The sequence below is a fragment of the Echinops telfairi genome, unplaced genomic scaffold, assembly GCF_000313985.2.
Source record: "Echinops telfairi isolate 266 unplaced genomic scaffold, ASM31398v2 ScPeMD7_31;HRSCAF=116, whole genome shotgun sequence".
In the NCBI taxonomy this organism is placed as follows: domain Eukaryota; kingdom Metazoa; phylum Chordata; class Mammalia; order Afrosoricida; family Tenrecidae; genus Echinops; species Echinops telfairi.
Genome location: NW_022103928.1, coordinates 63,911,445 through 63,930,201, shown reverse-complemented (window position 1 = coordinate 63,930,201; position 18,757 = coordinate 63,911,445). Strand labels below are relative to the sequence as shown.

General features: G+C 52.2%; 1 protein-coding gene across 1 annotated transcript in view; it reads left to right on the top strand.

Annotated features, from left to right (window-relative positions):
- The window catches only part of CACNA2D3 (calcium voltage-gated channel auxiliary subunit alpha2delta 3), a 982,973-nt gene that overhangs the window by 549,838 nt on the left and 414,378 nt on the right, over positions 1–18,757 (top strand). Inside the window, exon 13 of the mRNA XM_004702433.2 lies at positions 3,514–3,627. Coding sequence (XP_004702490.1) covers positions 3,514–3,627 — 114 coding nt within the window. The remainder of the gene's footprint in view (positions 1–3,513; positions 3,628–18,757) is intronic.

Sequence of the window (18,757 nt, the reverse complement as noted above, 5' to 3'; positions counted from 1 at the left end):
GCGGCTCCTCAGGCGCAGGTTTAGTTGGGGCCTTGCTTCCGGGCTGCAGGGGGCTTGGTGGAGCTGCTCCTCAGGCCGCCGACAGGAGCAGGCCGTTCTCGCCCTTCGTGCGGTCCTTGGGTGCTCTGTTCGCCACGTTCGCCCTCCGGCTGTCCTAGAACAGAAAGGCTACCTGTGGGATCCTGATTGAGATTCTGAGGCTGGTTTACGATAAAGAGCTCTGGTGCAATGTTGGAGAAGCCCTGGGTTCTGACTGCAAGTCTAGAGGTTCAAACCTACAAGCTGCTCCAAAGGAGAAAGTTCTGCAGCCTCACAAACCCAACATGGGAGTGGTCAGGGTCAGAACTGACTCCAAGGCATCGGGTTTGTGTTGGGCTCAGTGGGGGGGGGGGGGTTCACTTGGGATCTGGAAAGGACCTTCATATTGTAGTTGTCCTTGCTGTTGTTGGGTGCCGTGGAGTGAGTACACTGCAAGCCGCCTTGTTTCTAACAACCAAACATTGCGCATTCCGAGGCCATGCTCACAGTGGGTGGCTATGCGAGGCGTGCGTCACTGCAGTCGAAGATTGCTCCATACGACAAGCTCAACACTTTGAGATCAGGGCCCGAGTCTGAGGGTGTCAATTGTCTTTTGACGTCTTCTATTGGAGAGTTGATGGGCCTTCCGGAAACTCCTGGAATAGGCCCTAGTTAGTTCTTTGCTGCACATATCCCCCAGGGCACGCATTTTCCTGAGCTGGAGCGCTGTGCAGCTGCAGACAGCAGCAGAGTGGAGCCCTGTGGAAGGTTGTGCAAGGCACTGGCTTTGTTGTTGTGAGGTGCCATCATCAGGTGACAGGCACCCCGGGCACTTGTCATGGGGGTCATGCTCAGGGATGACCACGTGACCCTGGGACCCTGGATGGGGTGGAAGGAGTGAAGCGATGCAGAGATAAATGGATGTTCACAGAGTCAGCGCTGGTGGGCAGGGGATAGAGTGCTCCGCTGATGGCAGGTCGGCAGGGTGAACCTACCAGCTGCTCCTTGGGAGAAGGACAAGTCTGCAGCCGTCGGGGTCCAGCTCAGGACAGCTCAGGAGGCAGGTGGGCTCTCCCCTGCAGGACTGCGGTGAGGTGGGACTGACTTGAGGGCGGTGGGTTTGGTTCGGTGTTTCTTTGCGTGTTCAAGAACCTTCGGAGCATGATGGAGTGGAGTAGTCTATGCTGGGCCGCAGGGTGGATTCCAGAGCTGGACTGCCTGCTCTCGAGATCCTTCAGCCAACTCTCTCATCTCTGTGTGCCTCATTTTCCCCTGTGATAAGTGAGGACAAGGACAGGACCCACCTCGGAGGCTGGTGCGCTCTCCGTTCTCAGGAGTAGCCCCGCAGAGAGGAGCATATAGTGACCGGCACTGTATCAGTCACCCAGTGACTCCCATATTCTTAATGAAGAAATGGCAGTGCGGGAACGAGAACTGACCACAAACTCACAGCTGTGGGGCTGGGATGGGATGGGCTACTTCCCACTATCATAGGGTGCTCATGGTTCTTTGAGCTAACTTCCCCTTTCTCCACTGTGGCCACATGATCACTTTTACCACCAGTCACTTCTGTCCACCCAACCTGTTAGTCTTGCTCCTCCCTCAATTGACTGTTCCCTTCAACCTCTAGACTGGAATTCTAAGTCCACAGACACTGTGCATAAACGTCAACCTGAATTCTTCATGGCCAGCCACCCGAGCCAAAGGCACCCTCCAGTCTCCCTGTTGTCGAAGCTAGCAGAGTGAACATGCCGAGAACATGGTGTTCAGTACTTTGTGGTCGGCCCCTCTGGCTTGCTTTTCCTCAGCTGCTCACCTCGTTCAGGGACTGTTCAAATGCCCTCATTTAGGGAGCTCTTTCTGGCCTGTCAGTGGCCAAGCACTTGGCTGCTGATGGCAAGGTGAGTGATCGCCTGTGTGGGAGAACGACCCGGTGACCCGTCCCCATAAAGATCCAACCCCCACCGAACTCACTGCCACGGAGCCATTTCACAGTCTGGAAAGCCCCACGGAGGGCTCAGCTGTAGTGTGGCGTCCCCCCAGTGGGCCTCAGCGGGGCAGTTCCCCGCATTCACCATCGCCGCCACCACCCCTTGCCCATCTCTGTGTGGAGGCTGGTGGCGTAGTGGTTACATCTTGTGCTGTGACCACAAGGTGGACAGCCAGGAACCACCAGCCGCTCCTTGGGAGAAAGACGGGCTCTCTGCTTCCATGAAGAGCTCCAGTCTCCGCACCCCCTAGGGGCAGTTCTGGCTGTCCTGTGAGGTCGCTGTGCATTGGGATGGGCTCGTGACCGTGAGTTTTGGTTTTCCCTGCTTTCTTTCCCTACTTCGCACGAGGACTGGTAAACACCCGCCAGCAGTTACGTTTCCCGCCCGCTCCTCAAATGGGCGGCCCGCTCCATGCATCAGGCTGCTCACCCTGAGATAGGCAGTTCAAACCCACCAGCTGCTGTGCGGGAGAAAGGGGAGGCTGGCTGCTTCCGTACAGATTTATGGTCCTGGAAACACTGCAGAGCCGTTCGGCTCTGCCCTCTGGGGCCACCATGAGTGCAAATCAACTCCATGGCAGCGGGTGTGTTGTTTTTTTTCTTGTTCTATTTTTTGCAGGAAGGAGTTTCTCTCTGTTTCAATAAATGCGTCTGTAAGTGTGGACACATGTAGCAGGGGGAGCTCTGTCTATCCACAGACGGTAGAGGCAGGGCGTGTATTTCCCACACCTCAACACTGCCGTGATGGCAGCGTTTTTCAAGGACAAAGGGAGTTTTAAGTCCCACTCATGATTGGGGCTAATGAGTTCATCCATTCATTAGTTACCAGCTTTCACTAAGTAAGGAAGGCATGCAGCTGAGGCACGCGTACTTGGGTCATTCTACCTAAAAGCAACAGAGCTGGGAGCGTGCCAACCATCTTATCGGGTTGAAAGTCCGCCAGTTCAGAGTTGTGCATGCCACTGAGCACACCACACGGGCTGCTTAATAACACCCTTCAAACACATGCAAAGGGGGGCGGGGTAGGCTCCTTATCCGAGTTGGCATATCGCCGGATCTCAATTCACCTTCGTTTCATCGGAAGGTGTAGTAGATGCACATCAGACCACTCAGTCCAGCGTTATTGAGACTTTGAAAGACATTGCTCCTCAGCTATCCTGCTGCGCTGAGGATGTACCCGTGAAAAGTTACTGTCCCAGCCCCTTTTGTTCCGAAGCACCATCCACATAGGACAGGTTGAGGCCCAAGGATCTGACTCCCCATCCCGGGTGTGATTTGGAGAAATCATTGTGTGGCCCGCTTTGAGCAGGCGTGTGCCAGGACAATAGGATGACCCATGCACAGGGCAAGGGTACCTCCCGGGTAGGTTCTGGTATGTGGTACAGAGAGGGGCTTTGTGGCATCCACTAAGAGACTCCTGGAGCTGAAGGCCTCATGCCCCGGAGCCCTGTGGCTGCACAGAGCTGTCTGTTGTGTATGTAATTGTGGATGTCTGTTTCCTGCAGTTCAATCACACGGGGCAGGGCAGCATCTGCAGCCAGGCGATCATGCTCGTCACCGACGGGGCAGTGGACACCTATGATGCCATCTTTGCAAAATACAATTGGCCCGACCGAAAGGTACGTTCATGCCAGCGCCAGCCCTGCACTGCAGCGGAGCTGGGGGAAATCTTGCATTTGAAACCTCCAGCTGATCCACAGATAAGTGCCCTGTGTTGACTTAATTCCATAATGGCCTCTGGTTTGTCAGCCTTGTGTTTTCTGGTTCACCAAAACCAAAGGCGAGGGCCTTTCTTGTTTCCAGTCGGGAGCGTCTTTGGAGGCGGGAGAAACCCATGCCGATGTGTGTAGCCCTGTGTGTGGTGAGTGGCAAGTGTGCCTGGTCCAGACTAGACAGCAGTTCACCTTTTGCTGCTCAGTGGCCCTGCACCGAGAGGATGGTGAAGCCGCACACTGCCCTGACAGCCACCTCTCAACGTTTCTACAGCCTCTCCGTGGGCTTCCTTATCCTCACAGTGCTGCATCTCCCTCCCCGAGAACAAAAATGCACCTGTCCCTTGTTCTAATACTGTCCTTGCTTTGCAATATGGCGTTGATTCAGTGAACTCGCATTTGAGACCCAACGGCAGATCGTAATAGCATTGGTACCTTTGCCGTGCCTTAACCTAGGGTTTCCCTTTCACCAAGCTTTTGTGGCTGTTGTTCTCGGAAGAATTCACTGCTGTCAAGTCATTACTGACTCACAGCGCCCCCTGTGGGTTTCTGAGACCATCACTGCTTCTGGGAGTAGAACGCCCAGTCTTTATCCCACGGAGCCCCTGGTGATTTTGAACTGCCGACCACGCAGATTGCAGTGCAACACGTAACCACTACACCGCCAGGGCTCCATTGGTTCTTACCCGTGGTGACCTCATACGTACCAGTTCTGAACCATCGTCATGAACGCTGATGGGCGTGCCTGTGTCAGTCTGGGGGGTTCCTGATTCTCACTGGTGCCTTGCTTCATCAAGCCCGACGCTCTCTCCAGGGAGCTGCCCACAGTCAGTGAGTCAACACCCTGCTAGCCTCAGGTCTGAGGACATGTGGGCTGTATTTCTTCTGACTGACTGGATTGTTCTCTTGGCAAAATTTTGCTGGCACTGCAGTTCTAAGAGTCAGTTCTTCTGTTTTCCTTTGTTGTTGTTGTTGTTTTGGTTCTTTAACCTCATAATACTTGTAATGCACAATCCCTGGGGGATATTTCTAAAATACGGATAGGCAGCCACCAGCTTACATCTGTAGAATTAACAGTGGGGGTATTACCTACTATTGTGCATGTGAACAGTTCCTCCAGGGGGCACCAGGCAGCAGACTCGGACAGTCACCGTCACTGTCTCATCTAACAGGACTGCTAGTGGTGCAGTGGGTTAAGTGTGGGACGGCTGACCCAAGGTTGGTGATTCCTCCACTCCTGCTCTGGTGGAGAAAGATGAGGCCGTGTCTGCTGTCAACTGTTCAGTTGTATTCTGTCCTGTCAGGTCCCTGTGAGTCCAGATGGATTCTGTGCAGTGGGCAGGGAGGGTCTTCCTGGTCTCAGGTAGCATTGTAGCAGGGAAAAGGAGGTCAGGGCATGAGAGAGAGCATCTTGGGGGTACCACCCACCCCTTGCTCTCCTCTGCGTGTAAATGGCATGACTCTGACTGCCTTTGCAGTATGTCTAAAAGTCCAAGCCAAGTCAGCCCGGGGTATAACTGCCACGTAGTTTTGTGCTCACCCCTAATCCTGCTGCGAATGAATCCAATGGAACAGTAGCACTACCCAGGAGCTCACGCCCTAGAACCATCATCCCTTTGAGATCAAAGGGAGTATCAACTCAAAGACCAGGTACAAAGGGTGTGGAAAGGAGGAGGCAGGGCCCTGGGCAGCAGGGAGGTGATGATGTACCTGAATGCTCAGGGGAGAAGGGTGAGCTGCCCTGTAACCCTCTAAAGCCCAAGTCACAATAGAGAGTTAAACAAGAATGGGCACAAGAGAGGAAGAGATAGCCCAAGACGTGTGGCTCGTTACTCCATGGACTCGGCCTTATTGGCTTTCCTCTGCTCACTCAGGATGCTCCTGCCTCTTCACTCGAATTCCGTCCTTAAATGCAGGTTTCTCATCCCACACGCAGTGTGCAATTCACTCAAACACTGGCCCACACTTTGAAACAGAGAGGGATTGGATAAACATTCCAGTTTTAGCTTCTTTCATGCAGAAGAATGCCAGTCCCTTGGTGCCAACATTCCCACATAGCAAGAATGGCTGGGGCTGAGGGGTGGCGACCCCTTGGTGAGTACATGCAGGGCACCCTGGCCTAGGGAGGTCCCGACCAGCCCCATCCCACGCTCCGCCTCCTTCACTCACTCCTTCTTGCCGGGTGCTCTGCATGTGCAGTCTCTGGTGGGTTCTGACAGTTCCCAAGCACAGCTTGCTTTTCCCAGTCTCAGGGTGTTTGTTACTCTCTCTCTCTGGACTGCCTTGCGGCCACTCTCTCTATTTTTAAAATCCAGCTAGAAGCCATCTTGTTTCTGTCTGTACCCTATACCCCCAAGTCCCCAGAAATGATTGGAAGGGAAATAGAGCTTCATGCCAAGTAGCAGAGTTATTTCTGGGTCCATCTTTTATCTTCATAGGCCAGTTAATCTTTGAGGACAAGTCATCTATTCTGAAAAAAACTCCATCACCATGCATCAGATCCCATCCTAGCTGACAGCAATAAAGAAGGAGGAGTGTGGGAGAACCCCGGGCGGCCTCAAGATCTCTGTGCCTTGGTACTTACACCCTGTGTAAGTGGCTTCCCTTGGATGTGCTTGGGACCCGTGCCTTGATTCTGACCCATGGAATATGAGGAAAGTTAAAGGATTTTGCACGTGTAATCAAGGTCCCCAGTCAGTTGATTTTGTGTTAATCAAAAGGAATATTACTATCAGTAGACTTATTAATCAGCTGGTAACCCTTAAAAGTGGGATTGGACTCTTTCTAAGAGCCAAGAGGCTCACATTACTGAGTTGAATGAAGTAATTGGCATGTGACAAGGAACGTAGGGGGCAGCCTCTAGGCTCAAAGTCAGCACCAGCTTATGGCCAGCAAAAGGCTGGGTTCTCAGAAACAGAGCCAAACGAAATCGATTTTCCCAGTCACCTCAATGAGCTTGGAGGAAGATGCTTGCTTACTTGAGCCCCTGGTACCTGAATTACAGCCTTGCTTTGTTAGGCAGGGTTCGCTAGAGAAACAAAACCAGGACACTTATGATAAGATAGATAGATAGATACAGCAAAAAGGAATATAATAGCTAATTAGTCCACATAGCAGTACAGAGGGCTCAGTCCAATAGTTAATATTCTAGAAGCCCTTTAACTCACATGGCTGCCGGGTCCAAGGTCAAGGAAGCAGACAGTGGAGTCCTCCCTTGGGCAAGGCGGGCAGACTCTGACTCTGCCCGCAGGCAGCAAATAGCAGGGCAGCCACCAACAGTCAGTAGCTCGAGCGCTTGGTGAAGCAGCCAGAATGGGATCTCGAACTGAAGCCAGGTGACAGGATCCGCCAGCCTCAAGTTCAAGCCAGGGGCGCACCGGCAGCATGGCAACGCAGGTCTCGAAGGAACCTCAAGCTCTAGTGACACAATCCATGGGTTGGCTGTCCCACAGGTAGTGTGGACCACAGATTCAGGCAGAGAACTAGTTAAAGCAGCAGCACACTGGTCTGATCACTAGAGAGCAAGAGAGACAGGGGCAGGCCTCGCAGAGCCATTGCCCTCCAATCACACTGTGACCTGATTAATCCCACATGTTCCAATTAACCAGGTTGGCACAATAAACCTAGCTATCACACTTGCAATTCCATGAACAGAGAATCCAGTTAAGCTTTGTCCAAGAGGACCCAGCTAAGCTAGCCTCATGACCCACAGAAACTGCGTGCTAATAAGTGTGTGGTGTTTGAAGACATGTTGTTTGTGGTCATCGGTTAGGTAGAGCTAGAAACTAATGCAGGAAAGAAGGAGAAGGGCAACAAAGTACTTGCCATGTCAGGGCTAGAAAAATACTCATCCCCACCTCCGCCACACACACGATCTAACAAGAACTACAAATGAACGTTTGCTTACAACTTGTTGGGTTGACTCCATGTAATGTCTGCTATGATCTTTCGTTAAACACCACTCAACGGGGTCTTGACCAAGCTGTTTTGTCTCCTCCAAGTAGCCTTTCTCTGTGTGGTGGGTAGTCCTACAGGACAACCAAACTACGAGTTGAAACTCACTGCCATCGAGTCAGTGCCAACTCATAGCAACCCTCTAGCACAGGGAAGAACTGCCCCTATGGGTTTTTGAGAGTGTAACTTTTTCCTGAAGTAGAGTGCCCAATCTTTTCCCCATAAAGTGACCAGTGGTTTTGAACTGCTGACCTTGCAGCTTGCGTAAGGTGACCAGATTTTAACATTGGTAAATTGGGACAAAAGCGGGACACCATTGATAAAACTCATATTCTGGCGAAATAGCCACATGACAGCCGAAAATCGTATACTCTAGCTTGTTGTGCATTCTTTCCAAAAATTGGGACTTTTTAAAAATGCTGCCTTTCTCTGTGTGGTGGGTAGTAGGGGACACAGGAAAAATTGTTAAAAATAGGGACGTCTGGTCACTGTAAGCTTGCGGCCCAACTCATAACCACTAGGTCATCAGGGCTGCTCCCCAGTACCGCACATAATGTCCTTTTCCCCACTGCCCACTATCCCGGACTTCCATACAGTTCACAGATGCGTCCTCAGAACGTGGGAGCAGCAGACAGTGAGGGAGTTGGCCAAGGGAGGATTGCTGGCAGCATTCCTAAAGGAGATCTCTTACTGAGCCAGTGCCTTCCTCCAGGCAGCTGCAGAATCTAGTGTTGTCCAGTGAGCTGGAGGGGGCTGGGGGTGACTGGTGACTTAACTTGTAGGCTAGGAAGGCAGCATCATGATCACTGGCGCAGTGTGTGCCTTGCTGACATTTCATTTCTGAAAGTAGAAACGAGGAGCTGTCTATCCATTTATTCGTTGCCATTTGCTTTTGCCTAATATCCCCTGGTTACTGAATGAATGGCAGCCCCATGCTCCGAACACAATGTAAACGCTGCAGCATCAAAGTGACGCATTCCAGGATCTCCACGAGGAATCAAGCTGCAAACATTTAAATGAGGAGAAATGACTTTGCCGGCTAGCAAAGTCTCTGCTCTTCCAAGCGAGTTACACAAGGGAAGCCCGGAAGGCTTATCCGTGCCTCCCCGGGTGCACGAGGTGGAGAAAGGACTGACGGATGGGTAAGAGAATGGCGAGGTAAGTGATTGGAGGAAGGAGTCCACAAACCATGCCTCTGGCCTGTTTTGTGCAGACCAAGAGCTGAGAAAGGTATTCTTACTGTTAAATGGACAAACAGATCAAAAGAGGAAGACTGTTTCTTGACTCGTGGAAAGTATGTGAATCACATTTGCATGTCCATTCATCAAGTGTTACTGGAACATAGCCACATCTGTTTGTTTGTGTGTCATCTGTGGCTGATGACAGAGGCCGGGGACCACAGGCCGGAGAAGTTTAATCTCCGACCCTTTGATTCAAAAGAGCCTTTGGAGAAATCGAGACCAACCGCTGCATTGTTGTAAGGCAGGTGGCTACCTTCAGAAGGCGCTGACTGCCTTCAACCTGGTAGTCTTTATGCAGCACCTTGGTGGCAGTGGCAGTTTCTCTCTCCCTCTCCCCGCCTTCTGTAAATGCTACAGATGCACAATGAATGCATTCTGGGGAGAGTGGGAGACTTGCTGCCTTTCCTCACGCTATGGCCCCGCCCCCCGCCTCCCCCCCCAATAGGAAATGGCCTTCTCTCTGATCCAGTGCTCTCTCCTTCCATCCTCTCTCATCGTTGGGAAAGGGTGCCTGGCAGTGGGGGGGTTTGGAAGCTCAGAGTCCTGCAGGTCACTCAGCCTCAGGCTGGCGTGTGGACCGCAGGTCATAATAAATGCTGCACCTAACCCTGCTTTGGTGGTGACTGGGGCAGATAGAAGAATGTCACAGTTTTCAGGCCACTGGAGTAAACGGGAGACTCGGATTCCCTCATTGCACACACCCAGGAAGCTATGGACTCCCTGCATCCAAACAGGGTGAGTCCCTATGAGTCACTGTTGCTACGGGCAAAGCCAGTCTTAGCATGGCTCAATAGCTCTGAGTTTGCCTGGTCTGCCGTCCTCATCAAGTGGCTCTGGCCAGGAGCTGCCCTACAGCTCATTTGCCATGGTTAACTTGATGAATGCTTCCTGTGTGTGACCCATCTCTGCCTGCTAGATCTGTCCTTCACGTGGTTCTGGGCTCTATAACTCGCAGTTGAGTAGGTAACAACTCAAGGAGTAGTGCCGATCCTGTACTCTTAACCACACAGCATTCTGAGCACAAGAGCAAAATAACATCCCCACAGAGCTGAGCGACGCCTCACGCACACGTCAACGCATCAGTAAGCCCGTTGACTTGGCCTCACTCCCAAAGGGCCAGAGTCTGCAGAGTGCTGGGGCGTTGTTAACCTCTGAGTTAACACGCAGAGAGCAAGGCAGAGCAAATGGAGCAGCCTTGGGAGAGATGGTCCGGCTGTGGTTAAGTGGCTCTTCTAAGACGGCACGGGAGCTTCAGAGAGGAGCACTATCTTAGCAATGTGTGCCACACGTGTGATTAACAGTTACCTTGAGGAAGAAAGCCAGGTCCATGGCTTGGAACCCCCTTGAGGGCAGGCCCCGGGCTCAAGATTCTTGACCTGACCCTTGGTGGCCTGCTACCCCTTCAAGGAGGGGTGGGGTAAAAGAGCCCCTGCGTGAGGACACCAGGAGAGTCGTGACCATAGAAGGGCTGCCTTTGGAATAGTTCTGGAAGCCTGCTAGCCATCAGTGCTGTGAATCACAGCGAACTCCAACAACAAGGGGCCAGTGATGTGGCCTGAGGCTGGCCGACACCAGAAATGGGTTCCGAGGAAAGCAGGGGCCACTGGAGGTCCCGGACCAGGGGATGATGGGATCTGATTGCCTTCAGCTTGCTGGCAGCTGCGTGGAGAATGATCTCGCTGCGCAGACTCGGTCTGTGAAGGAGCAAACATTTGTGGTCTCTGCGCTCCTCGTCATAACGGGTTCCGCTGAGTGGGGATGGCAGTGATCTCTCTGTGTCTGTTCTCTAGTGCTGCTGCCACAGAAAGATAAGAAATCTCGTGTCTCACGCTTCTGGAGGCCAGCGTCTAATCCAGGGTCTCGGCTGTGTGGGTCTCGGCTTCCTTGTAGGTGGCCCAGTGTGCTCCTTGGCACTTGGCCTCTAGATGATCCTCAAAGGCTGTGTCTCCCTCTCCGTGTGCACATCTCGGTCTGTCATCTGCTCCTTGTATAACTCAGAAGTGACTTGATTTAGGGTCCATCCTCCTTGGGTATGGTGTAATTGACATCCTAGAGACATGTTTTTCTGAACAGAGTTGTGCCCGCAGCCTAGGGCTATGCAGTGTCTTTCTTTGTGTTGGGGGTGGGGTGGTTTTCGTCCACAGCAATCAAGGTTGCAGGCTCTCTTCCTTCTTGCGCATGCTCCAAGACACGCTGCCTTCCGATTGCTGCTCTGCTCCAGGATCTGCTGGAGGTGCGTTTCTCTGACCTCTCCCTCCTTCCTTCTCTTGTTCCCTGCTCGCCTGACTGAAAACATGGTCTGGTCTGGAAGTTTGGGGTGAGTTTGTATTGCTGATGTATTTTTTAACAGGGCTATAAATCCTGAAGCCGTCTTAGGAAAATGACTAGAACATTCATTTCTCGAGGTCAGTCAACAGTATGACAGGAAAACGCCTCTTCAGTCAGTGTGGTGAGAACTGATGCAGGCCCTCATCACAGCTGAAGGCGGAGTTGAAATGGTTCGTTGTCTCCTGGTTTATTTTTAATCACTTCTGCTGGTATTAGACGTCGTGTGGCTCCAGCAAGAGGAACATGACAAGACAAATTAGGAATGAAGCCCGCTGATGCGTGCTGGCTGCTGCCAGCCATTGAAAAACCACTTCATGTCAGGGGCTCAAGACACCACTGCTTGGTTGGGTGCCTTTCCATCATGGCAGCTGCCTGCTCTTCTGGGGCTCACCACTGGGAGCTTGTCCCTGCCAGGCTGCTGTCTTCAGAAAGCCCGCGTTGGGCAATGCACATTCCTGGTAGGCCAGCATTCTCCAGTACATAGCTAGCCCAGTGGCCATTTTCCAGGAAGCCCCACTCCATGCCAGGTGCTGCACCAAGTAGTTGTGTTGCCATACATGCACTTCAGTGTGGGCCTACTGTGTGGGTTTTCTTGTGAGTTGTCATTGAATGGGCTCTGACTTGTGTGACCTCCTGTATTACGGCACAAAATATTGCCCAGCCTCGTCCAGTCTGCAGAGCACCGGGGTGGGGCAGTCTCTGATCATGGGTAGGGTGCCAGTCCATCTGACGGGTGGCCCCCTTGTTTTCCCAAACCAGGATGCCCTTTCCTAGTGAATGGTGTTTTCTGATGAACGTGTCCAAAATGCGCCAGCTGCACACTCATCGTCCTTGCTTCTCAGGCACGTATTTCATCTGGAACCGGTCTGCTGGTTCTTCCAGCAGTGCACAGTGTGTTCAGGGACCTTGACCAATGCCACTTCTGCGTGTCGGCTCTTGTGCCTTCCGCGTCCCTCACCTCACTGCAGCTGGCACACCAGTGATTCGAAAAGAACGCGACTCGCATCAGGCAATGGGCATCAAAGTAACATCTTTGCCTTTAGAAAACTTACAAGAGGTCTTTTATGACAGACTTACCCAATGAATTGTATCATTTGATTTCTGACTCTTGCTTCTATGGGCATTTATTATTGATTCCAGTAGAATGGAATCATCGTCAGCTTAGTTTCTTCTCCATTTATCACGATGTTATTGATGAGCTTTGGTTTCCCTCATAAGCAAGTGACCCACACTGGAGGTGGTGGTGTCCGTCTTTCAGCAGCAAGTGCTTCAAAACCTCTTCTTCCTGGACAAGCCAGGTTTATCGTCTGGACACCACAAGTTCCCAGTGAGTCCTCTTCCAATCCAGATGTTGCATTCTTCATATAATGTAGCTTCTCGTATTACTTAGCAGGAGACCAGTGGTTCCCGAAGCAGGCAGTATCCCACCCCCCGCGGTGGTGTTGATGGGCCAACCCAGGGCGCTGCAGAAGCAGCGGCCTGTCCTCTACCCTGGCTAGACTGCCGAAGGTTTCCATTGCAGGAGGTGCTGAGTTTGGGATTTGTTTTTCTCCTGAAAAGGGGTGGTAGGCCACATACATTTGGGAACCCATGATATAGACTACATGGGTAACGTCCTCCTACTCTCCTTTGATAAACGAGGGTCCACAACTGTGGAATGGGGAGCCCTGCTCTTTATCCACTCTGTCTGACCATCTCCATGGCTCCTGCTCCACACTGTGGTGCCTCTGGGGTTGGCACTGTGGAGACTTGGTAAACATGGGGAATGGGGACTGGGCTCCATTGGGACGGAGCCCCTGATATGGAATTCCACTGGTAGCTGACTGGGTCAGGTGGGTTCTCTGGAGAAGCAGAACCAGCAGCCTCAGAGACATCTAAGAAAGGACTTGATGTCAGGAAGCGATTTTACATCAGGGCGTCATCCTGTTGCAAGGACAGACTTACCCAATGAATTGTATCATTTGATTTCTGACTCTTGCAGCCCCAGCCCTCTTCAGACGCATGTGGTCAAAGGCCTCTGTCCGAAAGGTGAAGTGAGATGCAGGGAGATCGCAGGCCAGTGGGTACAGAGTCTTGTGGATCTAAAGTTGGGGGGGAAGATGGCAGGGCAACAGCCCCAGGGTTTGAGTGGCCCACTTGGGACCACCCCTGGAGGAAGACACAGTCCCAGTTTGGAGGAAGGCAAAGGCAAAGGCCCTGACTGAAGGGCCAGAGAGAGGTCAAGTTCCCGTGTCTTTTTATAGCGAGGCCACACCCCTGAGGCGGCATCACCATGCTGTGGCTTGATTGATGGGCTGGGTGCCATCAGTACACCTTCACACCAGTGCAGGTGGACGGACAGGCAGTGTAACTGCCACAATGATAGACCACGCTGGGTGAGCAAGGGTGCTTTACTGTCTCCTCAGACTCAGCAGAGTATGTGGGCAAAGACCAGTCTGCATAGTTCTGCTCCCAGAGTATCAGCGAGGGTCCAGTTAGAGCAGAAACCCACCAGTTATTTTTACCAGAAGAATTGAATATTAAAAATTGGTCCCCAGGTATGAACTGAAAAGGTCAAAAGGGCATTCTAGGGTATTGTGGAAGTCGTAGGGGATCATAGCAGGGGGCAGCTATGCCCTGTAGGATGCTGGGAGGACTGTGGGACAGGTGTGGAGGGAAGGAAGAGAACATTGTGCAAGCTAGAAGCGTGGAGGAAGGGTCCCCCAGAGCTGGAACTTCTGCTTCCGAGGGAGCAGTCCTGCCAGCTGCCGTTGGCTTGTCTGAAGAGAAGCTGTAAGGCTGATTCTTGGGTGCTGGAAAACATACAAACTGAACTCCTTCACTGCTCCTGGGATGAACTGCCCGTATGCTTGCAGAAACCTTGCAGAGCCAGGCCCATCATCCCTTCTCCTGGCTCCATCCTGGTAGCCCCCTCCCATTGGCATGCTTGGTGCACCTGGACCTCGACCAGCTGCCCAAGCAGACATACCATGTGCGAGCCCAGTGGCCTGCTCACCACGCCCAGGTTAAAGGCAGGTTTATTTATTGGTATACTCAGTACAAACTCACTTATTTCTTGGTATACCCAGTACAAACTAGATGTTTGCAGATTAGGCGCAGCACCATTTGTAAACTAATGCTAGGTCATATTCTTATTACCTGGATTTTTCTTACCGTTGTTTTCTTCTCCTATGTTTGAGATGAACTTGTCCATCACTAAAGACAAGTCCACAAGTCCACTTCCATTTGATACTGCCTCCTTTTACAGCCGCTTAGACCAATGTTTAGATCCGAGGGATAACGAATATGGAAGTTTTTTTTTTTTTTGGTGGGGGGGTTGGAAGCAAGTTACATTCCATTAAATTAATTATTTATTTGTGTGTGGGGGTAACCCTCCCCCCCTGATTTTTGCCTCCCCCCAGTTATTCTTATACTAGCAAGACCCTTGGGGAGGGTGGGGGTGAGGGACAGCACTGCCTCACAGAAAGAGTACAGCGTCTGGAGGTTCCCCCTCTGTGAGTTAGGGCTCATTGTGCACCCCCTTTGCGCTGTTGAGGATTAAACAGGATCCTATGCTTTGAGCCCCTTGCCTGGCACCTGGAGGGCACCCAGTGGGCACAGTGCAGGATGACTGTAGCATCATCATCATTAGTTAACTGTTACTTCCAACCACTCACAGTAATACAATCTCTCTTTGGAAGTAAAATGCACTTGAGCTAGATGAATTCAAGATGGTGTGGCAATATTTTTTTCCCCGAATAGAACCAGAAAGTGCTTTTTTTAAAAAAAAAGCCCTGAATATGGATCGCTCTTATGTGGTGTCTTGGTTGACTTATAAGCAGATTACTGTATTCAGCTGCATTTAAAAACCATTTCCAGGCCTGGCCATGAATAAATATAGGTGCAGTCAGGTTTGCCCATAAACATCCAGCACCTCACAATGCAGGTTGAGACACACTTGCCCTTCACTACATTGATTTAGGAACCTGGTGCCGCACTGGCTAACCATTCTGCTGCAAACGAAACCGTTGGCCATTCAAACCCATCTGCTGCTCCACCAGAGTCCCGGTGGCAGAGTGGGTTATGTGTTGGCTCCTGGCTGCAAGTCAGTAGTTCAAAATCACCAACTGTGCCAAGGGAGAACGGAACGATGAGGCAGGCTTTCTACTCCTGTAAAGATCGATAGTCTAGAAACCCGCGAGGGCAGCTCTGCGCCGTCCTGTAGGGTCGCTATGTCGGAATCAGCCCGATGGCACTGGGTTTGGGCTGTGGGAGCCCTCCACAGGAGAACTGCGGTTAAGATGGCAGCCTGGGACACGCTCTGAGAGCAGTCCCACTTCATCCTCTGGGCAGCTACGAGTCGGGCTTGCCTTGATGCCAGTGTTTGCTTGTTGGCTTGTTTCCTAACCTTAGTTAATGACAAATAGGAGTTCATGTGTGTTGGTTCAGACGAGCTTCAGGGAAAAGAAGCACATCTGTCGGAGTGAAATGTAAAAGTGAGATCAGAAAATTAGTGCCTTTTCATTTGCGATTGTGGTTCTTGCTTAGACTGCCTGTCTGGGGCACGAGGCCTTATCACTGCTGACCTTGGACACGTGGAGGACAAGATGGACTGGATATGTGCTTTAGTTTCCTCCTCTGGACAGTGGAGGCAAGAACCTTGCCCGGGCTTCCTGCTGCTGTGGGTGCGGAGGAGAAAACGCCCAGTGCCTGGAGAGCCAGGTGTGAGTGGGACGGCAGCGGAGGAGCAGGCTTGGTGACTGTGAATGATGAAGAGGCTTGGTCCCTTGGGATGCTGGGTAAATGTGCGTGTGCATCCTCAGAGGCCTGCTCTGCTGTGTAGGCAGGAAAGCACACAGCATGGGAGGTTTGGGGGTGGGAGTCTGCCGGAGTGGGCTTGAAAGCACTTCATTCTCTTTGGTGGTGTAGTAGTTACCCATTGGGCTGAAATCCACATGGTTGTCAGTTCAAAACTACCAGCAGCTCTGAGGGAGAAAAGCTGCTTACAGTCGGGGTGCGCTCTCAGTCACCATTAGGTCCAGGCCAGTCATTCCCTTTTAGCAGCCTTTTGCTCAATTTTTTTTTTAGCCTCTTGTTCATTTATTAGCACCTTGGTGAGCTTTGTTAGACTCCTCCCACTCCCAAGATGGTTTGACCAGATGCCTCAAGGGCGCCTGTCTGTGAAGGGTCCCGGGGTGAGAGTGGGCAGGGCTGAAGTAAGAGGAGAGCTCCCCTGGCAGAACCTCTCCTGGGTTCCTATCTCATCAGATAAGCTGTGGCTCACTCTGCTTTCCTTCGTAGGTTGGGCTCCCAGAGGCAGCATCTAGAAACAGACAGGAAACACCATGACCCCGCCCCTCTAGAAAGACACACACACACACAGTCTTTAAAGGGTCCGGAGTGCCATGTCAGTCTCCCACGTCACCGCCGGGCTTCACCTCTGCCTTCCCCTTGCTCCGAAGTCAAATCACATCCCATTTCTTCCCCATTCCCAGGTAGATTTGTTGATCCAGAAGCCGGCCTTCTGTAGCCTATTTGAAAGCACTCTGCTGCAGTTGAAGTGGACCTCTGGCCCTGAAGGAAGACCAGCCCACGGATCCCTTAAAAGCCCCCTCTGTTTCTTCGTCCCATGCCACCTTGAGATGCAGACCCAACAGTGACTGACAGGCCTGGTCTGAGAGGTGACACGAATTCCTTTCTCCTCTCCTCTGCTCAGCCCACTGCTCTCCCACATGCTGGTCATGCTGCCCCCTAATGGCCCTGGTTCTGCCTGTCCTTTCTGTGAGGGACAGGTTCCCAGATTTCCCCTCCGCACACTCATCTTCGTGACCTTGCCAGGCGCCACCTTCACAGCGATGTCTTCTCTCATTGCCTGCCCTTCTCCCCCTTCTAACAGTGTCAGCTTCTGCCCTCTTTCTCTTAAAATCATTTTTCATCTTGTCACATCTCAGGTAAACATCACAAGCAAATAAAAGGCAGGTGTGGTCTCATCCGTAGGCAGCAAAGTGCTGGGAGAGCAGGGTAGGTTCCCCGTGGGGGGACTTCCCCATTTGGCACGGGAGGAAGGCAGAGGGGGTCAGTGAGCATCACAAGGAATTCTTACCACTTCTTGGGAAGTGGTGATGAAGAAACTGCTCAGGGCAAGCTGGCCAGGGGTCAGAGGGTCTGGTGTTGGCCAGGACAGGCTTCTCAGGGGACAGAATTCCCCAGTACCTTCAGTGCCTCCTGGGTTGCACTTACTGCTGTGGGACGATGATGGTGGCATTACCTCTGCCATGTGTCTGCAGGATCTGACCCTGTTTTGTTCGCCCCAAAGCTTGGTACCTGGACCAGGGCTGGACGCTAGGTAGAGATTCAATGAAAGGGAAGGAAGAACAAGACCAGAGATAGCAGCCATTTCGTAATTAAGGCCAAGGTTTCTAGCACACCCTGTGAATCCTCAATTGCCAGACACGCTTATGCCCTGAGTGCAGAGTAGGGTTTCAAATTCAATCCCATAGTTCAGCAGGAAGGGTGCCCACCCAAAGCCTAGCCTTAATCCTTGAACCTCATGGTCCTTTAATTGCTCTACATTCTCGGTCTCCATCACCAGGACCCCCCACCCCCTACCCTTCCAAGCTTACTGGTAAGAAGCCACCCTTGTGCCCCTTCCTCTAGTGGACTCTGGGAAATCCCATCTCCCCCTGGATTGACCCCTGCATCCCCTTTGCAAACATATGGGGAGGGACTGATACAAGAGAGGTAGGCGCCCAGTGCCAAACGGTTTTGGCATCGACCTCTTATCCTCCCAGCTACCCCTACCGTACTCATTCCCATGAAAAGACCCTGGAGGAGGAGCTTCATAGGGCTTAGTGATATGTTCCACCACTGCAGTCCAACGCTTTGGGCCCTGGCCTCTTTCAGGCCCTTCTCTCTCGGCCTGGAGCCTCCCACAAGAGCCCATGCATGCCGCCCACCATCCCCACATACAAGCCCATAGGAGGTCTGGGTCTTTCCTCTTGCTCCTGGGGGACTCCTGTCCAGAACGAGGAACAGCGAGGGCGGTGACTCTTGGGCCTCTCTGGGGGAGACCTGCAAGGGCCCAGCTGGAGGCTGCCTGAGGAGCCTCACTGGAAACAGGCCCACCTGGAAGTCTGCATTGGAATGCAGGCTGAAAGTGAAACTCCAGGGAAGATTAGCTCAACGACCAGGGAGCCTCTTGGGGCCTGCCTGGGGCTCTGAGACTGAAGATGCCCTCTGCCTCAGAAAGCAGCCATCATCTGGTGTCTTTTGCTTTGGGTCACAATCTGAAATTATTGGCCCTCCTAACCCTTGACACTGTAAATCTGACCCCAGAGCCCTTGGGGACTTCCAAGAGTTTTGGATGTGGACCGTCTTGATCTGGCTTTTATAAGATCGGTTTTCATGCCTCAGTGGAAGAGGCAGAAAGCGACAGCTTCAGAATTTCAGCGGAGCCTGTTCTGCTGCAGAACTCCAAGTGGCAGGATGTCTGTGGGCCAGAGAGATCCTGATGAAAATCTGCCCCCCTCCACTGC